The 20294-nt window shown below is 42.1% G+C and overlaps 1 protein-coding gene across 8 annotated transcripts in view; it reads right to left on the bottom strand.

Annotated features, from left to right (window-relative positions):
* The window catches only part of robo3 (roundabout, axon guidance receptor, homolog 3 (Drosophila)), a 210884-nt gene that overhangs the window by 62303 nt on the left and 128287 nt on the right, over positions 1-20294 (bottom strand). For all 8 annotated transcript variants that reach the window (XM_050035341.1, XM_050035327.1, XM_050035309.1 and 5 more), the window contains exons 3-5: positions 3629-3786; positions 1878-1998; positions 590-728 (exon numbers count right to left, since the gene is read on the bottom strand). In XM_050035341.1, coding sequence (XP_049891298.1) covers positions 590-728; positions 1878-1998; positions 3629-3786 — 418 coding nt within the window. The remainder of the gene's footprint in view (positions 1-589; positions 729-1877; positions 1999-3628; positions 3787-20294) is intronic.

Consider the following 20294-nt stretch of genomic DNA (forward strand, 5'->3'; position numbering starts at 1 on the left):
TTTTGGCATATGACCCCGTTCTGTGGATGATAAATGAGGTGCAGACTTTCCTCTGTGTCACCAGTGATAAGGAAAGACAGTGAGTGCTGGATGGAGCAGTGAGTGACAACAACCCCGCCCACATTTAAGAATACAGTTGGTAGTGGAAACGCTAAATGGACCTAGGGTCTAGTTGCCATGACTGAAGGGTTACTTTTGGTTCCAAAGTTACTGTACCGGAAGTGTTTGGTGGAAACGGGGCTATAGAGACAGACCATTCAAATTATTATGGCTCCATCTGAGCTAGGATTTGTTTCAGTTTGGTGTCCTCCGTTATACCTCCAAAACAGGAGATAAGAACTTTTCTTTTCTTCTTCTTTTCAATCAATCATTTAATCTTTCCTCATTGTGCCTATCTTTGCACAGAACATGCCTGCAGTTGCTCTTTAATTAGAAATGGTTATATCATCAGTGAAATGATAACTACACTACAATTGTTACCAGAAATGTAACATGTTGCTGAGTTTTACCCTGGCAACCAGCACGTATTGTTGGTATGCTGAATCAAGCAGTTCTAACAGACAACATAAGAGTGTTGTTTCCGCTGTACCTGCCCCGGGGCAACTCTCCCTCCTCTCTCCGCCAGCGGACAGTCGGAGTTGGGTCTCCGTGCACCTCGCAGAAGAAGTCCACTGTATCTTCTGCCAACACCACCTGGTTCACCGGCTGTTTGGTGAACACTGGCCTCTCTGAAATTAAACAGAGACAGAGGATGGAAAGAGGATTAAAATGTTGTACTAAATTGACCCCTCCAGGGTAATTAGATTTTTACAGCAGCAGTGACGGTGATATAGATGAGAAGAAGACAAATAGTGACCAGTGAGGAAATGAAGTGTGAAAACTAAAACCAAATCACCACAACTAAACATGGTAACATTATCAAACAAGAGGGAATGTGCATAACATTGAGATACACAGGTGAGAGAATCAATCCACCAGAGACATATGTCTGGAGAGACAAATATGCACTGTAAGCTCTTCTCAAGATCATAATCAGTTTTAAAAATGGTGATACCCTAAAGAAATTAGCGCAGGTGTTTCTTTGCAAATTTGACAGATGGCAGTAATAAATATAAGAAAAAGTGTCAGGCCATGCACTTTGAAGGCAACATAAATTGATAATTTGGTTATGGTTTACTGTTGCACCACAATGTGCAAAAGGAGCAGCATCTGGGTGGTGGTGCGGAGGAGGTCTGGTGGGACTAAAAAGAAAATATCAATCTTCTATCTGTTTCCTGGGATCAATACACACTTTGAGAACGGTTATGCTGCTGCTCTGCTGAGAGCAAAGCAGAGAATCAGAGAGAAGGAAAGCAGCAGAGAGGTCAAGAGAGCAAAGCAAAGGGCAGCTGGGAGGGAGACATTCATCTTCTGCTCCAACAACATCAGCTGAGGAAACAAAGTGCAGCCCAAGAGAAAATAAATCCAGAGAAAGGCGAAAAAATACCATACTTGTGTCTTGTGAAGCTTACTATAAGAACCATTACAAATTTATCATTGGAGTAATTTACTCTTTTTCTTTACTCAAGATTAATAAATGTCCTTTGCTAAGTTATAACAAAGGGCATTTATCTAAGTCAAATTAATTTACAAAATTCAACAGATGAACCATTAACTCTAATTGAGACTATTTACACTGTAATCTTTTATCCAACTATATCCAACTTCACTACAGAACCTCAACAATTATTATTTGAAGATACAGATATTTGCATCTGTTTGCATCTATTTAAAAAACTAATCACGCTTTTGTTTGCTATAATTCCCATATGTTTCATTTCCCATGCAGTACTTGCACGTTGCCCATAATTTAATGAGATGTTTTAATAATGACTCACCAAACACCACCAGTTCAGCAGGATCACTGTCTTTCTCTCCAACCATGTTGGTTCCAACACACACATACATGCCAGCATCACTTTTCCTGGTGTTGGAAATCATCAACTTGCCTCCTCGGATCTGAAACAAAAGGATCAGGAGAGGGAAAGGAGAGAGGCAAGGAAGGAAATGGATGAAAAGGTAAGCAGAGGAGGACAGCGAAGAAGATGAGGAGGAGGAGAAGTGGTGGTGATGGAGGAGGGGGGGAGAAAGAAGACAAATGGAGAGAGGTTGGAAACAGGATATTGAAGCATGTTAGTCTAGAGAGAGGCCGCGCCGTCATGTTCAGTGTGTGTAATGACAGATGGCTCCTGTGCTGGTTCTTACGCTGTTTGACAATGGGTCTAGCTCTGGGCCAATTTCCATAGACACATCTTCCATGGCTCAGTTTGCAATACGTGATGCATTGATTGATGCTGGCATATAGTGCGCACACACATGCATCACAAATAGCAGGTTTACATGTCTGGCTTTATTGTATTCTGCAGTTTGTGTGGCTGATTATTTCAAGAAGGTGTTCTTCTGATGAACACTCTTGCAAGATTCAATTAAACAAGAATCAATGCAGTTCAATAGCAATGCTGTTTTTTAGTGACCTGATTGATTCTTAATCAGGGGCTTCTCATCAATAATCAAAACTCCAAATTATTGATTGCTCAGTGGATAAGGAAAAAGAATTGGAAGATCACCTGAAAAATGAGGTGGTTTAGCTTGTGCACCCTAACGCCACAATGCACAAACCTAATGGCTTGCAAACAGCAAATTATCTGTACAACACCCATTCTTTGGGAATTGGGACAAATCATGTCCAACCAAAAAACCCTTAAAAATGTAAATTATCAACACACTTGTTCCATTTCTAGGGGAAAACATTATTTTCAAAGAATTTATATGTATGAAATGAATATGATTTATAAAATATTTTGATCTGCTGTCATTTTTTTTTTTACTTCCAAACTTGCCCTGTGCAAGAAACAGCCTTGTCCCAGTCAAGAATTCACAACCTCAATTAAAAAATTAGTTAAAAGCTGTACAAATCTAAAATTAACAGTATGCAGTGATAACATCGCTGTAAAAATGTACAGCCAGGATCATCTTTGTTCTGAAATGTATGTTTGTGGAAATGTTGGCCTTTTAAAGATGTGCCTCAGATTGTCATCTCCGTCAGATTTCTACAAAAACATAATTTAATCAGGCATAAAAGGAGTTGGCTATATACTTGGAACTCCCGTCTCACTTCCAAAAAGGCAGTAATGTACTGGTAAACTTTCTATTTTTTGATAAATTAAAAAAAATTAATAGATTAATAACATTGCTATCATGTGTGTCTCAACCATAACAGGTCAACTCTGTACCCCTTTTAATTTCAAACAAATGAGAATTAAGGTTTAAAAAGTAGTATTTTGATTAGCATTAACTGCTGTGAAATTAATAAATATATAACTTTTTTTGTACTCTGTGAGACGTCAACTCTATCAGATCCTACCTCTAACATCCAAGAAATCAAATCACTGGCAGGTTGGCCAATTACAAGGTTATATAGTCAATACGGTTCATCTTTTCCAATTCTCGAGAATGAGTGACAAACTAAAATTTCACACACACAAATTAACAGGTCTTAGTCTTAATTATAATTAAGTCTAATAAGTCTTAATTATTATAGTCTCAACAAGTCTTATTATATTTTCCTTAAACGGAAAGAAAAACTTACAGTGATCCTCTCATCTCGGTCATTGACCCGGATGTTGTTTCTCTTCCAAGAGATGGTGGGCTCAGGATGGCCTCTGGGGGGGATGCACTCCATAACAGCCGGCTCGCCTGCTGCTACCACCACATCACTGGGCGTCTGACGGAAGTCGTCTCTCAGAACTGGAGAAAGGACAGAGAAGAAGAGTGACATGGTTAGTTAGAGTGTGTTGGAACTTCTTTATTGATCCTATGTTTTATCTGGATCGGCTGGATAAATGGAGTTCTGCCAACCTTCTGCTGAGAGTCAGCCTGTTGTTGATACTTTCTGACTATGCATACATGGAGTCCTGTTGACTCTGTACTGACATTTGGCATTGAAAAATAAACAACATGACTGCAAATCAAAAATTAGGATCATCTCTGTGTCTGACTGAGCTGAATAACACAGAGAGTGACAGGACATTGCTACTGATACTGTAGGACTGTGAATTTAACATGGTGTCCCTATGGTCTTCATCGACTCTGTGTCATGTGTGCCGCATCACACCACATCAATAATGAAGGCTCTTACACACAAAGTAGATGAATTATTCATCTGACCCTCACACACACACTCCCTTGGCAAATACACGCACATAAATAGATTAAGATAGGTGGAAAACAAAACAAGTTACTATTCAAACAACGGCCTCAGATAAATCAATGATATCAATTGCAGGAGGCCACTTAAAATATGTTATCCAGAAAATATTGTTATAATTTTGCTTTTCAGGAGACTATTCATAAACCACAGACTGGGAGTTGTCTTCCAGTCAGCCTGCCTGCTTTACCTCCAGATTCATCCCTCTGTAGTCAACATCTTGTGCCTGTTACCCGGAGGCATTGGACCTTTTCTTATTTCAGTCTCTAAGGCTCAGTGACGTCTCATATTACACGTGTGGAGGATGGTTTTGTAATCTAGAATGATGTACTGACAACACCAGTCTACCAGGAAGAGGCCAAAGCCATTCAGGCCTGCAGGCTCAGTCTGGCCTCAGCCACTCCAGGGACTTCCAAAGGGGATAAACCAATGAGATGGTTTCTATGGCATTCCTACCTGGAATACACCCTCCAGAAAGACGCCATAACCTATCTGAAAAGCAGCTCCCCCCAAAATACCATTTCACATCACAATCTCTCCTAGGCATCTATTAAGAACTGTCCGAAGTTGAGCAGCAGCTCTTTCAAAATTGCTCTTGGGGGGCATCACATTTCTACCCTCAAATATCCACAAAGTTCTCTTTGAAGGGAAGATATGAGATTTGGACATCAAGGAGTTGCTGGATGATTAATTGATGCAAGAGAAGAGCACGATGGATTTGCATACTCTCTTACATTATATTGATATATCTCATTGAGGATATCAATAAGTTATATCAATATAATGACATTCCGCTCATGTCCTGACTCAAACTTCTCCTAAGTGTTTCAAGATCTGCAGGGCTGTTGAGGCTGTCATAAAGATTAGCAGAGAGAACTCAGTTGCTTCACCTTAAAAAGTGCAAGTCATGTCCTGGTTTACACTAAAATAAAGAGTACCACTAAGATAATAAGTACAAATAAAGGCTGATTTTTAGTATAGTATAGTTTATAGCTCTACGCAAGTGGCCTACATCATTGTTATATACTTGTGCAGTGGTGTGTCTGTGTCACTCTGCAATTACACACTCAAATGCTTTTTTTTTAAAGTGCTGTAAAGTTTGGTTGATTTAAAACACACCTAAAACACACATTAAACATGGCTTGGCAGCGACAATTTCAAACACAAGTACAAAATTTAACTCCATTATAACTCACAAGGTTCACAGATAGAACACTTGTCTTCTGCCAGACACGTTTTCCCCACAAATACAAAATGTTGGCATTACTAGCACATGCATATGACATTTTACATTGCCTAAATTAGCCTAGCAGAGTTTTCCTCTACTCATACAAAGTCAGGAACAACAGCAACCTTTAACAAAGGTACGATACAAAATTTGGCTTTATTGTTATTAAAGGAGCAATAAGCGAAATTCATCATTTCTAGATTGAAGGAATAAAAAAATTGCTATGTGAGGAACTAGAGGTGTAATTTCATCTGGAGTATAGCATGACCTCACACACCCTCTCTCTGTGTTGATCTCCAGCCCATTGTTTACAAGCCGGTCCAGCTGCGTGTTCATGTACGTTCATGTGAATCCCCACCTCCCCTCCCCCCTCTCGGAGCCCTTGGCACTCCCTCCCTATAAAAGGCTACAGCCAGTGAGCAATGGCAGCGTGTATTTTTGAAATGAAATGGCAGAGAGCGGAACGAAACCGGGGCTAACCGGTGCTTCCTCCTCAGGCTCCACTTCACTCAGCTGCCCCACAGATTCGCTGCCTCTCCCACTTTAACCTCAATAACAATCCGGAGCTAGCTGGGAGCGGCTGGCGAGGCGTTAGCCGCAGCATGACCGGAGGGAAGCACAGCCGGTTAGCCTCCGTTAGCTTCCCAACTAGTCCCGGCTCTCTGTTTGGATCCAACCGGAGCACCAAGCCCTGGTTTGTTATTCAGGTTAATGTGGGAAGAAGCAGCGGGTTTATCGGGCAGCTGAGTGAAACTGGGTGAAGTGGAGGCTGCAGAGGAAACACCGGGATGGGTTAATGTCCAGAGCTTGAGCAGCCCGCGAGCCAGGCGGGCAGCCTGGCAGACTCTAGCCGACCCGGCTAGTGCTAACAACGGGAGCTAACGCTAACGTTCCTCCTCTTCTCCGTGAGTGAGAGCGATGTTTTAGCCTAGCAGGCAGCCTGTGAGCCAGGCGGGCAGCCTGGTGGGCTCTAGCCGACTCAGATCCTGGCTAGTGCTAACACCGGGAGCTAACGCTAACGTTCCTCCTCTTCTCTGCTGCTCAAGCTCCGGACATTAACCCAGAGAGAGAGAGCAGAGGTAGAGGGAGGAGTGGCTCATGACACACTTTGTTTTGGTCTACAGGCAGTGCACAACAGCAAACCTAGCTGTGAAACGATTTCGCTTATTGCTCCTTTAACAAGGTTCAGTGACAAAACAACTGTTTTATGCTAGACACATTTTCCCCACATATACAACATGCTAACATTATTAGCATGAGCATGAGACATTTTACATTGCATTAATTAGCCTAGTGGCTAGTGAGTTTTCCTCTACTCTTATGAAGTCAGGATAAATCACACACAGGTCTTAAAATGCTATTTTGTGGGGACTTTATTGTCTTCACAATTTATTGTTTCTTATTGGTAAAATAAAAGTAAATAAAAGCTTCATTTCCACTGAGGGAAATTGTTTTCATCTTACAAAAGTAAAAGGTCTGCATTGCCACGACATGTAGCTACATTAGTTACAGGTGCAAGTCAGGCAACAGCATAGGCAGCAATGGCACACGTGTAGGCAGAGCCTACGCCATAGATGCGGCATGATTTAAGGCATAAGTATCATCAATAATCATGTTTAAGACCAAATTACAAGCTGCACTGACAAGGTATGGTTCAGTCATGAGGCTATTCCATTAACATTTAATCTGAGACTTGGCCCTCACTGGGGAATCTTTGAGAAAGTCCAATAAGAACAAGCTGGAGCAAGCTACATTCAACAGCATCACTCTTACTGCACTCGTATTGAATTTGTATCATCCTTACACTATATGCTTATATAAGTAAGTTTTAATGAAAATAGTCTGTGCTTATTGTTAGGTGAATTAAACACAAGTTATTTCATTTTTACGTGAGCAATATGTGTACTGTAAATCAAGTACGAGTACATCTTGTTGAAGCAAATGTTCTATTACTCATTTAAACCCCATTCAGCCCTGAGAAAAAATGACCAATCCCTCTGTAATTCCCTGTAAAACCTGATTTATTTGCCATGTATCTGGTCCAAAGGGTGGTCCTTCTGAAATGTGTCTTCAGTAGCATATAAAAGTGATCTGTTTGCATTTACCTCGAGAATAAATAGAATAGGGAATAGTTTTCAAATCTCTCTTAGACATATTCACTGATATATGAAGCCTCGAGGACCACATAAGCAAACAGAGTGGAATATATGGTATGTTATTGCAGTGGGAAATTAAAGTGTAACATTTTTGGATGCTCTGAGTCATCTTCCACTGGTGCCAGTGGCTTAAAACAAATATTTACCTCAGCCCATCCACAAGATTTTATGTTCATGTAATGCAGTGACTTGCACATGTTATTGTTTGTCATTAAATGTCTCCTCCGGGCATTTTGGAAGCATTTATTGTTATAGATAGATCTCTATTGTGCATGATGTCTGTCTCGATACATGGGTGTGTACGCACACAAAAGTGAGTGCATGTATGTGTGCAAATTTGTGAGAAACAGCGCAGATGTCTGGTAATGTCCCAGGCCAACAGGGGAGACACCACCTCATCTTATGAATGATACACCTCCCCTAATGACAGCACAGGACATTACCATTATCAACACCATCCATATATCTATATGTCCATCCATCCATCCATATAAACCCTCTTACGCTCTCAGAATTCTGACGTTTCTTTATCTGAAATACCTGGGTTTGTGTGGAAAATGCATTGTGTCTCAATGTCAGGCTGTACACAGCAATGGCTAATTTCTCTTCATGTCAAGATAGCGTGGCGTCCTCTCTGAATGAGTGTGAGTGTGGGTGTGTATCTGTAGAGATAAATCAGCCTGTTTTGTTTGTAATCAAGGTCATGTCAGTGTTAAAGGAGGTTATTTTTCATTTCCTCATTAGCTAACGGTGCCTGTGCTTGCCTTTGCCCTGATAAAATACAGGTCTACACAATCCACTGCGGGCTTCTGAACCACTATGTTGCTGTCTTTTTTATCTGTGTCTCTTCGAGAGATCAAATTGCCACTTATGGCTTTAGTCAGACCCATATCCTGATGGCCAATTACTATCCACAGACCATTTGGGGCACTCTAAATCCCATTGGCCCTTCCAATCCTGGAATGATATGCCAAACCACACCCCTGACCTTATCTGTACCTGCTGCTGACAGTTCTCCCAATCACTATTCACAGCAGATTACAGAGCCCTGGCTAAATTGTTCAGTAACCTGTCCCATCATGCAGAGTGAGGAGGGAAATAGGGCAATATGTTGCACCCCAGGTCTGAATTACCATGCCGCAGGGTTAAAGGACCGCTGCAATGCCCTGACACACACCATTCTGAGATCATGGCTCCAGGGGCCCCTGATCTTTCCCACTCTGCCCTCCGCTCTCTCCAGATCTGAGCAAAAAAGAGGGTGTCTAGAAGTTTATTAGGCACTGGCAATTACCCATAAGGCCCTTTGGGGCCCATATTAAGTGGGTGCACTTTGACCTTTTCTTTAAACCCCTTCAACAAAGCCAGAGTAATCCCCACCACTGGGCCAGAACGGTGTGCTTTAATCAGAGCACAGACACACAGTAACACACACAGGGTGAGAGATAAGGACCATGAATGCATATATTTGAGACAAAGATGTCTGATTGGAACTGAAACCCTGAAAATGTATAACATACATGCTTCCCCTGCTCTGATAGTAACTGGAGTCAGACATGTGGCAATATATGCTACAACACAATATCTGTCTGCCAGTACTGATTTTACCTGTGCATTCTGGTATTTGCAGGTTTTCTACCTCTTGAGCAAAGCAGATGCCACGGTCATTTTTTCTCTGTTTTATCTGGTCATGTACCACCAATTTAAAAAAATATTTGCATCTTAGTACTGCATGGACAGCCCAGTTTTACACAAAGACAATCCTTCCAGGAGTGAAATACTTCTTTAATTGTTTCGAGAGCTGCAACAATCAATGAATCAATGAATTGATTAATCAATCGAAAGAAGATTAATCAACTATTTCGATAATTGTTTTTGATCATTTTTCAAGTAAAAATCCCAAACATTCTCTGGTTCCAGCTTCTCAAATGAGAGGATTCGATGCTTTTCATTGTTGTATGATACTTCACTACATACGTTTACAACTGCTGGTCAAATAAAACATGCTGTACAAATAGTTTTTATTAATCTTTTTCATCAAGGATTTTTCACCTTTATAGACAAAACAATTATTTGTGAAAAGAACCGTTGCAGCCCTCATTGTTTCTTGATTCAATTTTTTTGAAAGCTATTTCACATCACGTACAGATCTACGTTAACGTATGCAGTCACGATTTCATCATCCACTTCTAAGCACAACCGCATCTAAGTATCGACAATCATCAAAATCAGATGTGTGAGGCTTTTTGTTTCACTGTCTGTGATAGATTGATTGTCAGGCTTTCACAATGACAAACACATTAGTCACACATAAACAATGACACCCGTCTGCATGTTGCATTTATATGCTTGCCTTGGGTACATTGATGGATATGCGAATTGCAAATTATGCTTAATCATTACAAAAATCAAAAACCACCAGAGAGACTAATCTATTCTTGGCCAAACAATGTGTGCTATTATATGGAAGTCATATGTGACCGTTAGACTTCTGTGATTTACCACATGTGCAAAGTATCTCGACCCTGCTGTATATCAGGGCATCATTTGAGCATTTAATTGGACATAAAAAACACCTTTGGGGCGAGCTCAGGCTTACTTTTAATTAAATGGCTTTATCGCTGTCGTTAATGTTCCAGGGACTGCGAGTGTGTGTGTGTGTGACAGCACCCCCTCAAGAATAAATATTCAGATGGAGGAGAGAGAATGACGGATAGTCCCTTGGCAGGCAGAGCAGTGAGGGATGGACAGACGGAATCAAGAAAAGCGTCCTCAGGTTCAGGCTCTGTTGTGGGGGATTGAGCTGGTCATCCGTCAGCTTACTGCTTGTCCCGACATGAAGCAATCTGCTTTGGTGTGAGCACACGCAAATACACACACGTTTTTGTTCTTCACCCAAGTACATACATCATTCTTATCCCTTTATCAAGACCGCTTAGACGCACACATAAATGTCTTCTCTGTTCTCTCTATAGGTGTAGCCTGGTCCCCAAGGCAATATCTGTCCAGGCCCTTGGGCCCAACAGGGGCCCCCATCAGAAGCCACCTTCTATCAGCCACTCTCATTATCCAGAGTGGACCCCCTCCGATCCCTATCAACTATTACACCATGATGAAACGGCCCACACAGGATATTGTGTGTCTGTGTGTGTGTAAGTGTGTGTGTGTGTGTGTGGTGATGGGAGGGTCTGGAGACGATGGAGGGGAGGCGGGGGTCTCACAGTTGGAGACAGATGTCCATGCTGCCTCTAAGCACCCACCGCCTCCCCACCCCACCCAATACAAACACAGACACTCGCACAGATATGCTGCACGGCAGCTGCAGCAGCAAGTACAGCGAAACACTGTCTGCATCCAATATTACCAGCTCAGTCCAATATACAGGCTGACTGGAGATTGTAACTCCCCTGCAGTGTAGACACACACACACACACACACACACACACACACACACACACACATACACACACACACACTGTCAAGAAGCCTTTACCATTTCTCTATCAACACTTTCTGACAGCTGACCTGAAATGTCCCCTCTTCTAAAAAACAACTTAGTTTGAAGTGTTATTCCATTTTTCTCATGGTGCTGTCATTTGGCTCTTTGGGCCTGAGGGTATTTTATGGCCTTGAGTAAATGACATAACATGGTTTAGCTCTCTGGAAATGCTCATATAGCCAGCAGCAAAATTGAGCCAGCACTAAAGCTAAATGAATGGGAATCATAGCGACAGGGCATTTCAATTACTCCTTCCACGAGTCCAGAAGGGTCACCTTCTCGGCCCATGCGTTACCGCCTGCCTACTCTTCAAGCACACACACACACACACACACACACACACACATAACCTGTTCATCAATGTCTGATGCATTTTCCCCCCTCAAATTTGCTCCCTCCATTTTCTTTTGTCCCTTGGCGTGTCTGCTGGCGTAGCCATTTAGGCCACCGTCACTGCTGCTTAGTCCTGTCAGCTGAGTCCATTTAGCAGCCACAAAAGCTGCACCGACCCCACCCACCCAATCCCCAGCACCCTCACCGAGAGCCCTCCCACCCATGCTGCCACCAAACCCGGGCTGATGGTTGGAAAGCAGCTGGTCCCACTACTCATGATGACAAGAGCATGAAAAATGATTTCCGTGCATCGATGCAAAAAGTGAGACTCTACAAGTTGAGGTGAATGTTCAGAAGTTCTTTTTGTGTGTGTGTGTGTGTGTGTGTGTGTGTGTGTGTGTGTGTGATTAGTGGGGGGATGTAGCATGAAAATGAAAACAAATCATCAGTTTGATAAAGCACTGGAGGGTTTACCAAATTAATCCTGACCAGAAGTTGACAGAAGATCTCTGCAGTACAAATTACCATTACATGGAAGTCCTGGCATTTCTCATGGCAAACCTCAGGAAAACCAATTATTAGCCAAGGCACTCAGATAACACTGAAATGAAATCCACAACTCACCGTGATGCATTACAGGCAGATTATAAACCTATTAAATAAACCTCTTACAACATAATCATCAGGCGAACCCAAGAAAATTACATTAAATTAATATGGTCTGATACGGTGTATGATGCTTTATGTGTTATCACCATCACTATATTATGTAAAATACTGCCCAAAATGGAATTAGGAGATAAAATACGAGAAACCACCATCACCCACCCAGCCCCCAGCACTGCTGAGAAGAAAATAGATGAGATTATCTGTCAAGGTGCGACGTTTCATGGCTTTTTAAGAGCTCGTAAATGCTGGGCTGGGCCCCTCCACACTGTCTTATCACACACTAGACGTGTTGACAGGGGGGCTGGGTAAAGGTGGATGAGGAGTGGGAAGGGAGGCTAATAGTTGGCAGTGGTGTAGTCTGCAGCCAATATGACTGTGGGCCCCACATGTAGCAGTGGGACAGCACAGGAGGCCCTCATTATCAGCCACACACATAATGGGTGTGTGTGTGTGTGTGTGTGTGTTATAATGAACCACATGGCCCATAACATGCTGCAGACCAGAGGTTGAGGATGATCAGGCCAACTTACGGGCACCCTGTTAGCACGGAGCCACAATCATGTGACAATAAGATTACATGTTTAAGCTGGCTCATGCTTTACATGGAAGTGCAAGCTACACTGTACACGTGGTTAATATTATGTAAGTCCTGCAAAAATGAGTGGGAGCTAGGGAGTCTCACAAGGTATGTTATAAACGCATATGTCACTGTGCTGCCCCCAACCAGGAAGAGAAAACCAGGACCAGTGGATTCAGATGAGTGTTTTATTCTTGGTGAGGGATGTCCACATCTGAACTTTTCTAACTAACTCAGCTGGAGTCATTAATCATGCAGGTGTCATGTGAAATCGGCAAATGTACACGTCTCTGTTCATGCACTAGCTACACAAAAGTTTCAATGTAAGCGTTCCCCTTTCCCTAAAACTACAGTCAGTAATATCATGCAAAACTACAGCCGCAGCTCACAGTATATCCCATGTAAGCAACCCTACGGGTCAATATTCAACATCACAACCGCCATAAAACATGTCCTTCCACAGCACCAAGCTCTCCACCAGATTTATGGTGTTGCATTAAGAGAATACAGAGTAGCTACAAAGCCTACACATATAGCTACGCTGTAAGTTGCTCCATAACTGACCTACGCCTCCTCAAAAATGTGCACTATGCGAAAACCACATGAAAACAACACAAAGGAAGTTGACAAAAGGCTCAGCTATCTTCTTCTTTTCAGTAACACACATGTACTTAAAACCCTCTGCTCACTGTGGTCACCACTATCTATCACAGTAAATGAAACAACTACAGCAACTGCACAGAGTAGTCTCATATTTAGTAATGGGGAGTGCCATTTCCAGGAGGGGGTTCCCAATTGAACATTGCATTGTAACAAGATTATCAAACTTATTCACTTCACCAGTCAGTGGTTTTAATGTTGTGCCTGATCGTGTATAACTATGGCTGGATTCCTGTTAACCCGTTGTTTTAAGCATAAACCCAGCTAAAGGGCAATTTACTGTCTGAACTGGCTGAATGTCTGGCACTAGATGTCTATCATGCCCTGGAGAATCATCCAATAAAACCAGAATTCCTATGGATACTGAGCTGCACCCAAATATTTTAAATTAATGCATGCAGGATCATCTGGTTCATCCAGGTAGTTCTATCCAGACAAAGATACAGTAAAAGATAGTTACAGATGAAATATTATTGGTACTTCTGAAATGATTAATGAACAATGAGGAGTACATGACTTTTCCAGTAATGAGCCTCACACTGTACTCTGTGCATACATATACGTGTGTGCGTGTGTGTGTGTGTGTGTGTGTGTGTGTGTCTAGAAAGCTTTTAAAGACCTTTGCTAACCTTCCATCCATCCTGCTGGATCTTCACCCCTCTTTTTTCCTTCCCCCATCACACATGCACGCACACTGACACACACGCATGCACACACTCAAACAGAGCAGAACAGGCCTGAGGCATGCCAAGCCCATTTGATTGAAATAGCCATATTTCAAGTCAAGACGGTGGCAGTATTAAAATACTACTTGCAGGCAAAATCTTCTCGCATCAAAACCCCTACCTCTACCCAACCCCTCCCATTAACCTGCTACTACAGAATATGACCCAAGCGTGTGCACAGACACGGATAAAGCCAGTCTACTGTAAACACAAACTTGTGTAAATTCATACACACACCAACACTCACACAGACAAACTTCTCCTCATTTGCGTGTAAATCCTTCCAATCTCCTGGCATGGAGAGTGTTCACCTATGTGTGGCTCAGCAGCAGGTTCCCATACCAATTCTGAGCTGGTGCTGCTGCTCTGGCTGTGCTCACCCACCCAACAACCTTGAGGTTAATCCACCGCAAACCTCCCCTGGCATGCTATGTTGGCCCTGTATGTGTGTATGTATGTGTGTGTGTGTGTGTGTGTGTGTGTGTGTGTGTGTGTGTGTGTGTGTGTGTGTGTGTGTTTTTCTGCCAATTTTTCATCTATGTGTTTCATCTCTGCAATTCCTGATGGGATACACATGACTCCCCCGACCCCTGACAACTTGTAGACCAAACTCAGCAGAGTATGGACTCTGTAATTCTCTGGGAATTAAAGTAACACTATGGCTCCCTGGCTCTTGGGTTTTCCTCCGGGAAAGTGAAAGGACCCCATATAGGGCAGAATGTAGGTAAGAGAGACATCCTTCAAATAAAGAGCCCAGGTTAGCGCTGCAAGCATCCACCCTGCTGAAGTGTCCTTGGGCAATACAATGATTTGTTTCCTACTGCAGGGTACTGTTGAGCAGCTGACCCCGACTTCTGACCTCCTGCAGTGAGGAGAAAAAAAAACAATTTCCTGGCATGGATCAATAATATCACATTATCAAAAAGATGTGTTTAAGATTTATTTCTCCCTCTCTTTAGTCTCTTAATGGGAACTGATGATCAACAGTGAATGCCCCTGACCTCTGAGGAGGAAAGATATGTCAGATGGAGTACAGTCAAGGTGAATGGTTTTTCCATGTCCAGTCCCTGTCAAATCTATCAACTTAATGAAGCTGTGTATTTATTGGCTTATTTTTTGCAGGTGGAGGATTTCATCCCAAAATTTATTGTTTTATGATAAAAGACAATAACTGAAGATTATTGGGGGTTCAAGCCCAAAGTGCTGAAACTCTATTGTTGTGTGCTGATTTATTATTTTTCTTTTTAAGAAATGTTTTCACAAATTCCTGTGAGATGGTACATCAGAGACACATAAAATTTTCACCAATGACTGGATGTTGTGTGCAAATGCTGCTAAACAAATATAATGCCAGTTGACCTGATGGGAGCGCTGCTATTAAGGCCCTCACACCCTAACACCATACGTTAGACTGAATTGAAATTCAGTATACACGTCCAGCCTAATGTGCTCTACAAGGGGAAAAAAAACAAACAAAAAAACAACTTAAAAGGTCCACTGCTAGATTTTTCTGCCATTTTGAATTTTTTGAAAAACACATTTTTGACATTGCCTCCTAAACCATAGGTCTGATTTGTACCAAATTTTCTGTGGATCATCATTGGACCAAGCTGATCAAATGCTGTCCAAAGCTTTTTAATATCTCACTGCGTTTTGAAGATGTTGTCCAATGAACTTTAGAGGGGGTGTGGCTCAGCACATAAATGGAACTAACTCCATAACTGTTGAGCCAAGCAACACAAAATTTGCAGGAAATGTCTAAAGTGGTCTCAGCAACATACCCTTAGAGTGTCATTTAAATCGACCACTAGGGGGGCGCCACAAATGTAGGTCTGATTTGTACCAAATTTTCTGTGTATCATCATTTGACAAGTCCTGTCTAAAGTTATGAAAAGCTTGTTGATATCTCACATTTTGATGATATTGTCCAATGAATTTAGAGGGGCGTGGCTCAGCACATAAATAGACCTAACTCCATAACCATTGAGTCAATCCTCACAAAGCTGGCAAGGGTTGCCTATATAAGTACTAGCAACATAACATGAAAGTGTCATTCAAATCGACTACTGGGGCACTACATGTGCAAAAAATGGTTATGACATAACACAAATCTGCTATGACTCTATAAATCTATACTATAAATCAGAAATTGTGTCCAATCGTTACAAAACGTGCAGGGTATCTTCATTTCTAATGTTGAACCACATGTGTAGAATTATTTTGAAATCAGTCAACAGGGTTGCCACCTGTTCAAAACAAGTACACTGGCATAATTTGGCCATAAATCAATGACAGTTTGTTCAAACATTCCCAAACTTGGTGGACTTTTTTCACTAAGCCATTGATGCATGTCCCCAAAATCTTTCTGTAACTGACCAATAGGAAACAACAGTGTTTCCAAAGAAGAGTACGGCCTGGTAGAGATTTGTTTGTAATGATGAGCATCTGTCCGATCGTCGTAAAACCTGTTGGTAATCTTTAATGCAGGCATCCTTAATTGTCAAAGGTCTTTATCCTACCCAGCTTTCAAGTTTTAAAATTCCATGCTGGCTTGAACCTCGACATTGACGCTAGCTGCTATATTTTTGGATTGATATCTTAAATTCCCCGATGCAGATGTTATGAACTTGCCGTGCATGAATCCTCTCTTTAATTGAAACTGGCACATATCCTATCGGGTGTGTGCAGAGATGCATCCCGAAGCCCTGCAACTCTGTTAAAAAAGCCAATGTAAGCGTCTCTCATGGACACTATGATGTAAATGGCATAGATAGAAATGCACCACGTCCCTTCAAATTATCCCAGCTATTCATGAAATATTCAAACTGTTTGACAATACTTAATTCAGCTTGAGTGGCTCCCCACTCTTCATAAAGCTGAATAAATTATCATGTGAAGCCGTTCACGCCTGATTGACAGGCTCATAAAAACAGATCATGCCCTTTTAAAAGAGAAAAACCTGTCAGCAAAAACACACATTTTGGAGTGGATTTTAAAGGAAAATTTTTGCTTTAGTTGGAAATGCACCATGCCTTTAGAAACTGAGGAATAGAGGAGATGAAACAGCATTTTGATGGGATTTTTTTGGCAGGGACAAGCCAGTGGAGAGATTCAGAGAAAAAAATCTGGCCCGCATGCTAACAAGGGAGGAGGAAAAGGAGGGGGGATTTGCAAACATGCACATCCATACCCTCAATTAAACTGATTGTTATTCAAACAATATGTCCACCGATATGTGATATAGAATATGAGGTGTGGAGGGTGTCGTGTGTCCATTTGCAATTTGCACGTTGTACCATAAAAAAGAACCTGCCCTCTGCAAACACATACATGCAGAACACAGACAAATGCTGCTGCTGTGAAGGGTTTAACAAGAAGCAGTAATGCATATGTAATATATGCATCGCATTGCTAAAAAGGGCCAAAACAACAGTGATAAACCTCCACTCCCCCTATGCCCACCCTCCACCAATAACACCCACCCCGGGACCCCAAGGGCCCCCCACAACAATACCATTACAGAGGTGGTCGGGCTCCTGTGTGTGGTCAGCTAATAAAGCAATTGTCTGGCCCTGAAAAGAGGATTACTTTAATCTAGTAATGGCTGACGTCGTGCAGCCTATAGCAGCGGGGTAAGAGGGTCACCAAGAACTGCTGAGAAGCCCATTGTAAGACAAACCACCCCTCCTTCACCCCCACAGCCCGCCTGCCCCGAACTGCCCTCAGCTGACCCTCCAGCCCAATCAAGGCTACTGTAGTTCACCCATCTGGAAAACCAGAAACACTCTTTAACTCGACCTCGAGGGGAACAGGATGGACAATGGGTGCCCCCACCCAACACTCACACACAACCCATTAATTATTGACCACTGCAGTGACCACTCCAACAATGTGAAGTGAAATTTTAACAGTGTGATTCAGGCCATGTTCAGACTGAATATAGCATTAAGTCATGAAGCACAACCAACTCTTTTAGTTAAATGAGACCACTACGCTAGTAAACAAATACAAAAAAAAAAGGGAGACGCAACATAATTTCAAGTTTTTGCAGCAAGTGTTGATAAAAGCTTGTAAAACACCCAGACATGTTTGCCTGGAGATGTATGGATCAGAGCTAAATACAGAGCGGGAGAATGCTCACAAAGCCCCTTTGTCACTGGATGAAAAAGCCACTAACACCCACCAACACTTGGATCTTTTCCTTTAGTAGAAAAGGTTACAATCAGCATTCATCCCCAGGACAAATGACTCTCCAAGTTTTTATCGGCTCCAGCTGCAATCAACTTCCATCAGCGGAGATGGGAAAATGACACCAGGGTGGATGTGCTAATTCTCGCCACTTTTCCAGCGTGATACAATGACGCGCCTACACAGATTCTGTCTGTCTCCGCCCAAGCAGTGCTCAATATGGTTCCAAATTATTATGCACTGAGTTTAAAAGTGAGACTAAGGATGTAACAGAAATAAAAGAAATAACCACTTTAACATTTTCACTGGTCTCCATGCTGCTTTCTACTGTTTACTAACCGGCGTGTTCGTGAGATCAAACCTGGCACACCAGTAAAAAAACAGACACAAAGGTTAACTCATCTAATGCAAAGCTGTGTACACAACTCTGGTCTACTGTCAATATCTCATACCTCATCACGTCATGATCTTACGTTGCCTTGCCTCACGTGTAGTGCAAGCATAATATTTCACCACCTTTATGGCAGAATTCCCCGAGAATTGTCTGGTAATGGTGGTGCAAAATCATTGCTTGCATAATCCTGTATATATCAATCTAAAATAAAAAGCATAATAACTAGAACATTTATTCCTTTTGAAGCAGAAAGCTAAGGCTTCTGTCTTCCATGTCATCGTGTTGTATGTTCGTAATGACGTCATTGCACTACCTTACGTGTGGTGCAAACCAAGCAAAAACGTGTGGTGGCACCAGAGGAATAAATGATGCATCCATCACAACACCTTGGCACTTTGCCCATAAAAATGAACAAATCTAAAAAAACTAATGGGGTGTTAATGTTTCTACATTTAAAAATATTTTGGATCATTATGTTTTGTGTTTTTATTTTGTCAAATCTGATGAAAATTCAATTTTTTTTCAATGACACAATTTCAGTGCTTTCATCAGTTATTATAGGTTAGTGACTTACAGAACCTTTTAGCTTATGTTGTACAGATTTTAAGGATATGAAGCATTTAAAGATCAAAGGGTTATATATGCACTGATTTTGGTTGATAAAGGTATACGTCTGTGCAGTATTCTATGCTGTTTCACCATCATGTAAGTCCTGTCAACATTCTCAGCAGTGCCTCTCCTTTTTCTCACACACACACATTCACACATTGCCCTGTCATTTTCTGCATGTGTGCTGTTTCATTGTTAGGTCACTGACTCAGTGTCCACTCTTCTTGCCCGTGCCTGAGAGGTGAAAAAGGTGAAACGTCTTTCTGACATCAGCGTCTTTCTGTTGGAGGAGTCTGCCCGTGTCAGATGACCCCCCTGTCAGCTGTCCCCGTCTGCTAACGCAACTTATGGCCAAAGCCCAACTAACGCTGCGGTTCTCCCTGTCAAACGTACACAAATGTGTTCACATAACTGGAGCAGATGGTCAGGTCTTGTATCCTGCCTCGTGCCCAGCACACTTCTTACCCAACAGTGTGCCATGCCTGTTCATACCCCTGCACTGAAAGGGGAGGAGGTGATGGTGGTGCGACTGGGGGAGGGAAGAGCAACAGTTCCAATTTTCCACCCTGTCAACAAACTCCAAAAACAGATGGATCTTTGAGCAGAAATCCATTTAGCTCCACTTGAATGACTTAAGCCCCCATTCGCTGACCTTTTATAACTCGGAGGTGGGAGCTGCGTCTTAAGGAGAAATGAATCTTGTACAAATACACACAAGTAGAAATCAATAAGCATTTCCACAGCTGTTTGCCCTCCTATTTACCATTTGCAGACAGGTCGAATATACCTAAATCCCCCTGAAATACCTTTTTGACCACAAAGAGCTAGCGATCAGTATTAATGCGGCCATGCCAAATACTCAAAGGTGAATGCTTCTGTCCAAAGAAAAGTCCCAACGGTTATTTTTAAGCGAGAGACTGCTTTCAAAAGACTCTCTATGCTTTTACCAGTCAGGGCATTGGAAAGGTGAGACATGAAAAACTGTGACAAAAGTGAACAAACATGTACATAAT

The sequence above is a fragment of the Epinephelus moara genome, chromosome 3, assembly GCF_006386435.1.
Source record: "Epinephelus moara isolate mb chromosome 3, YSFRI_EMoa_1.0, whole genome shotgun sequence".
NCBI classification, from domain to species: Eukaryota; Metazoa; Chordata; class Actinopteri; order Perciformes; family Serranidae; genus Epinephelus; species Epinephelus moara.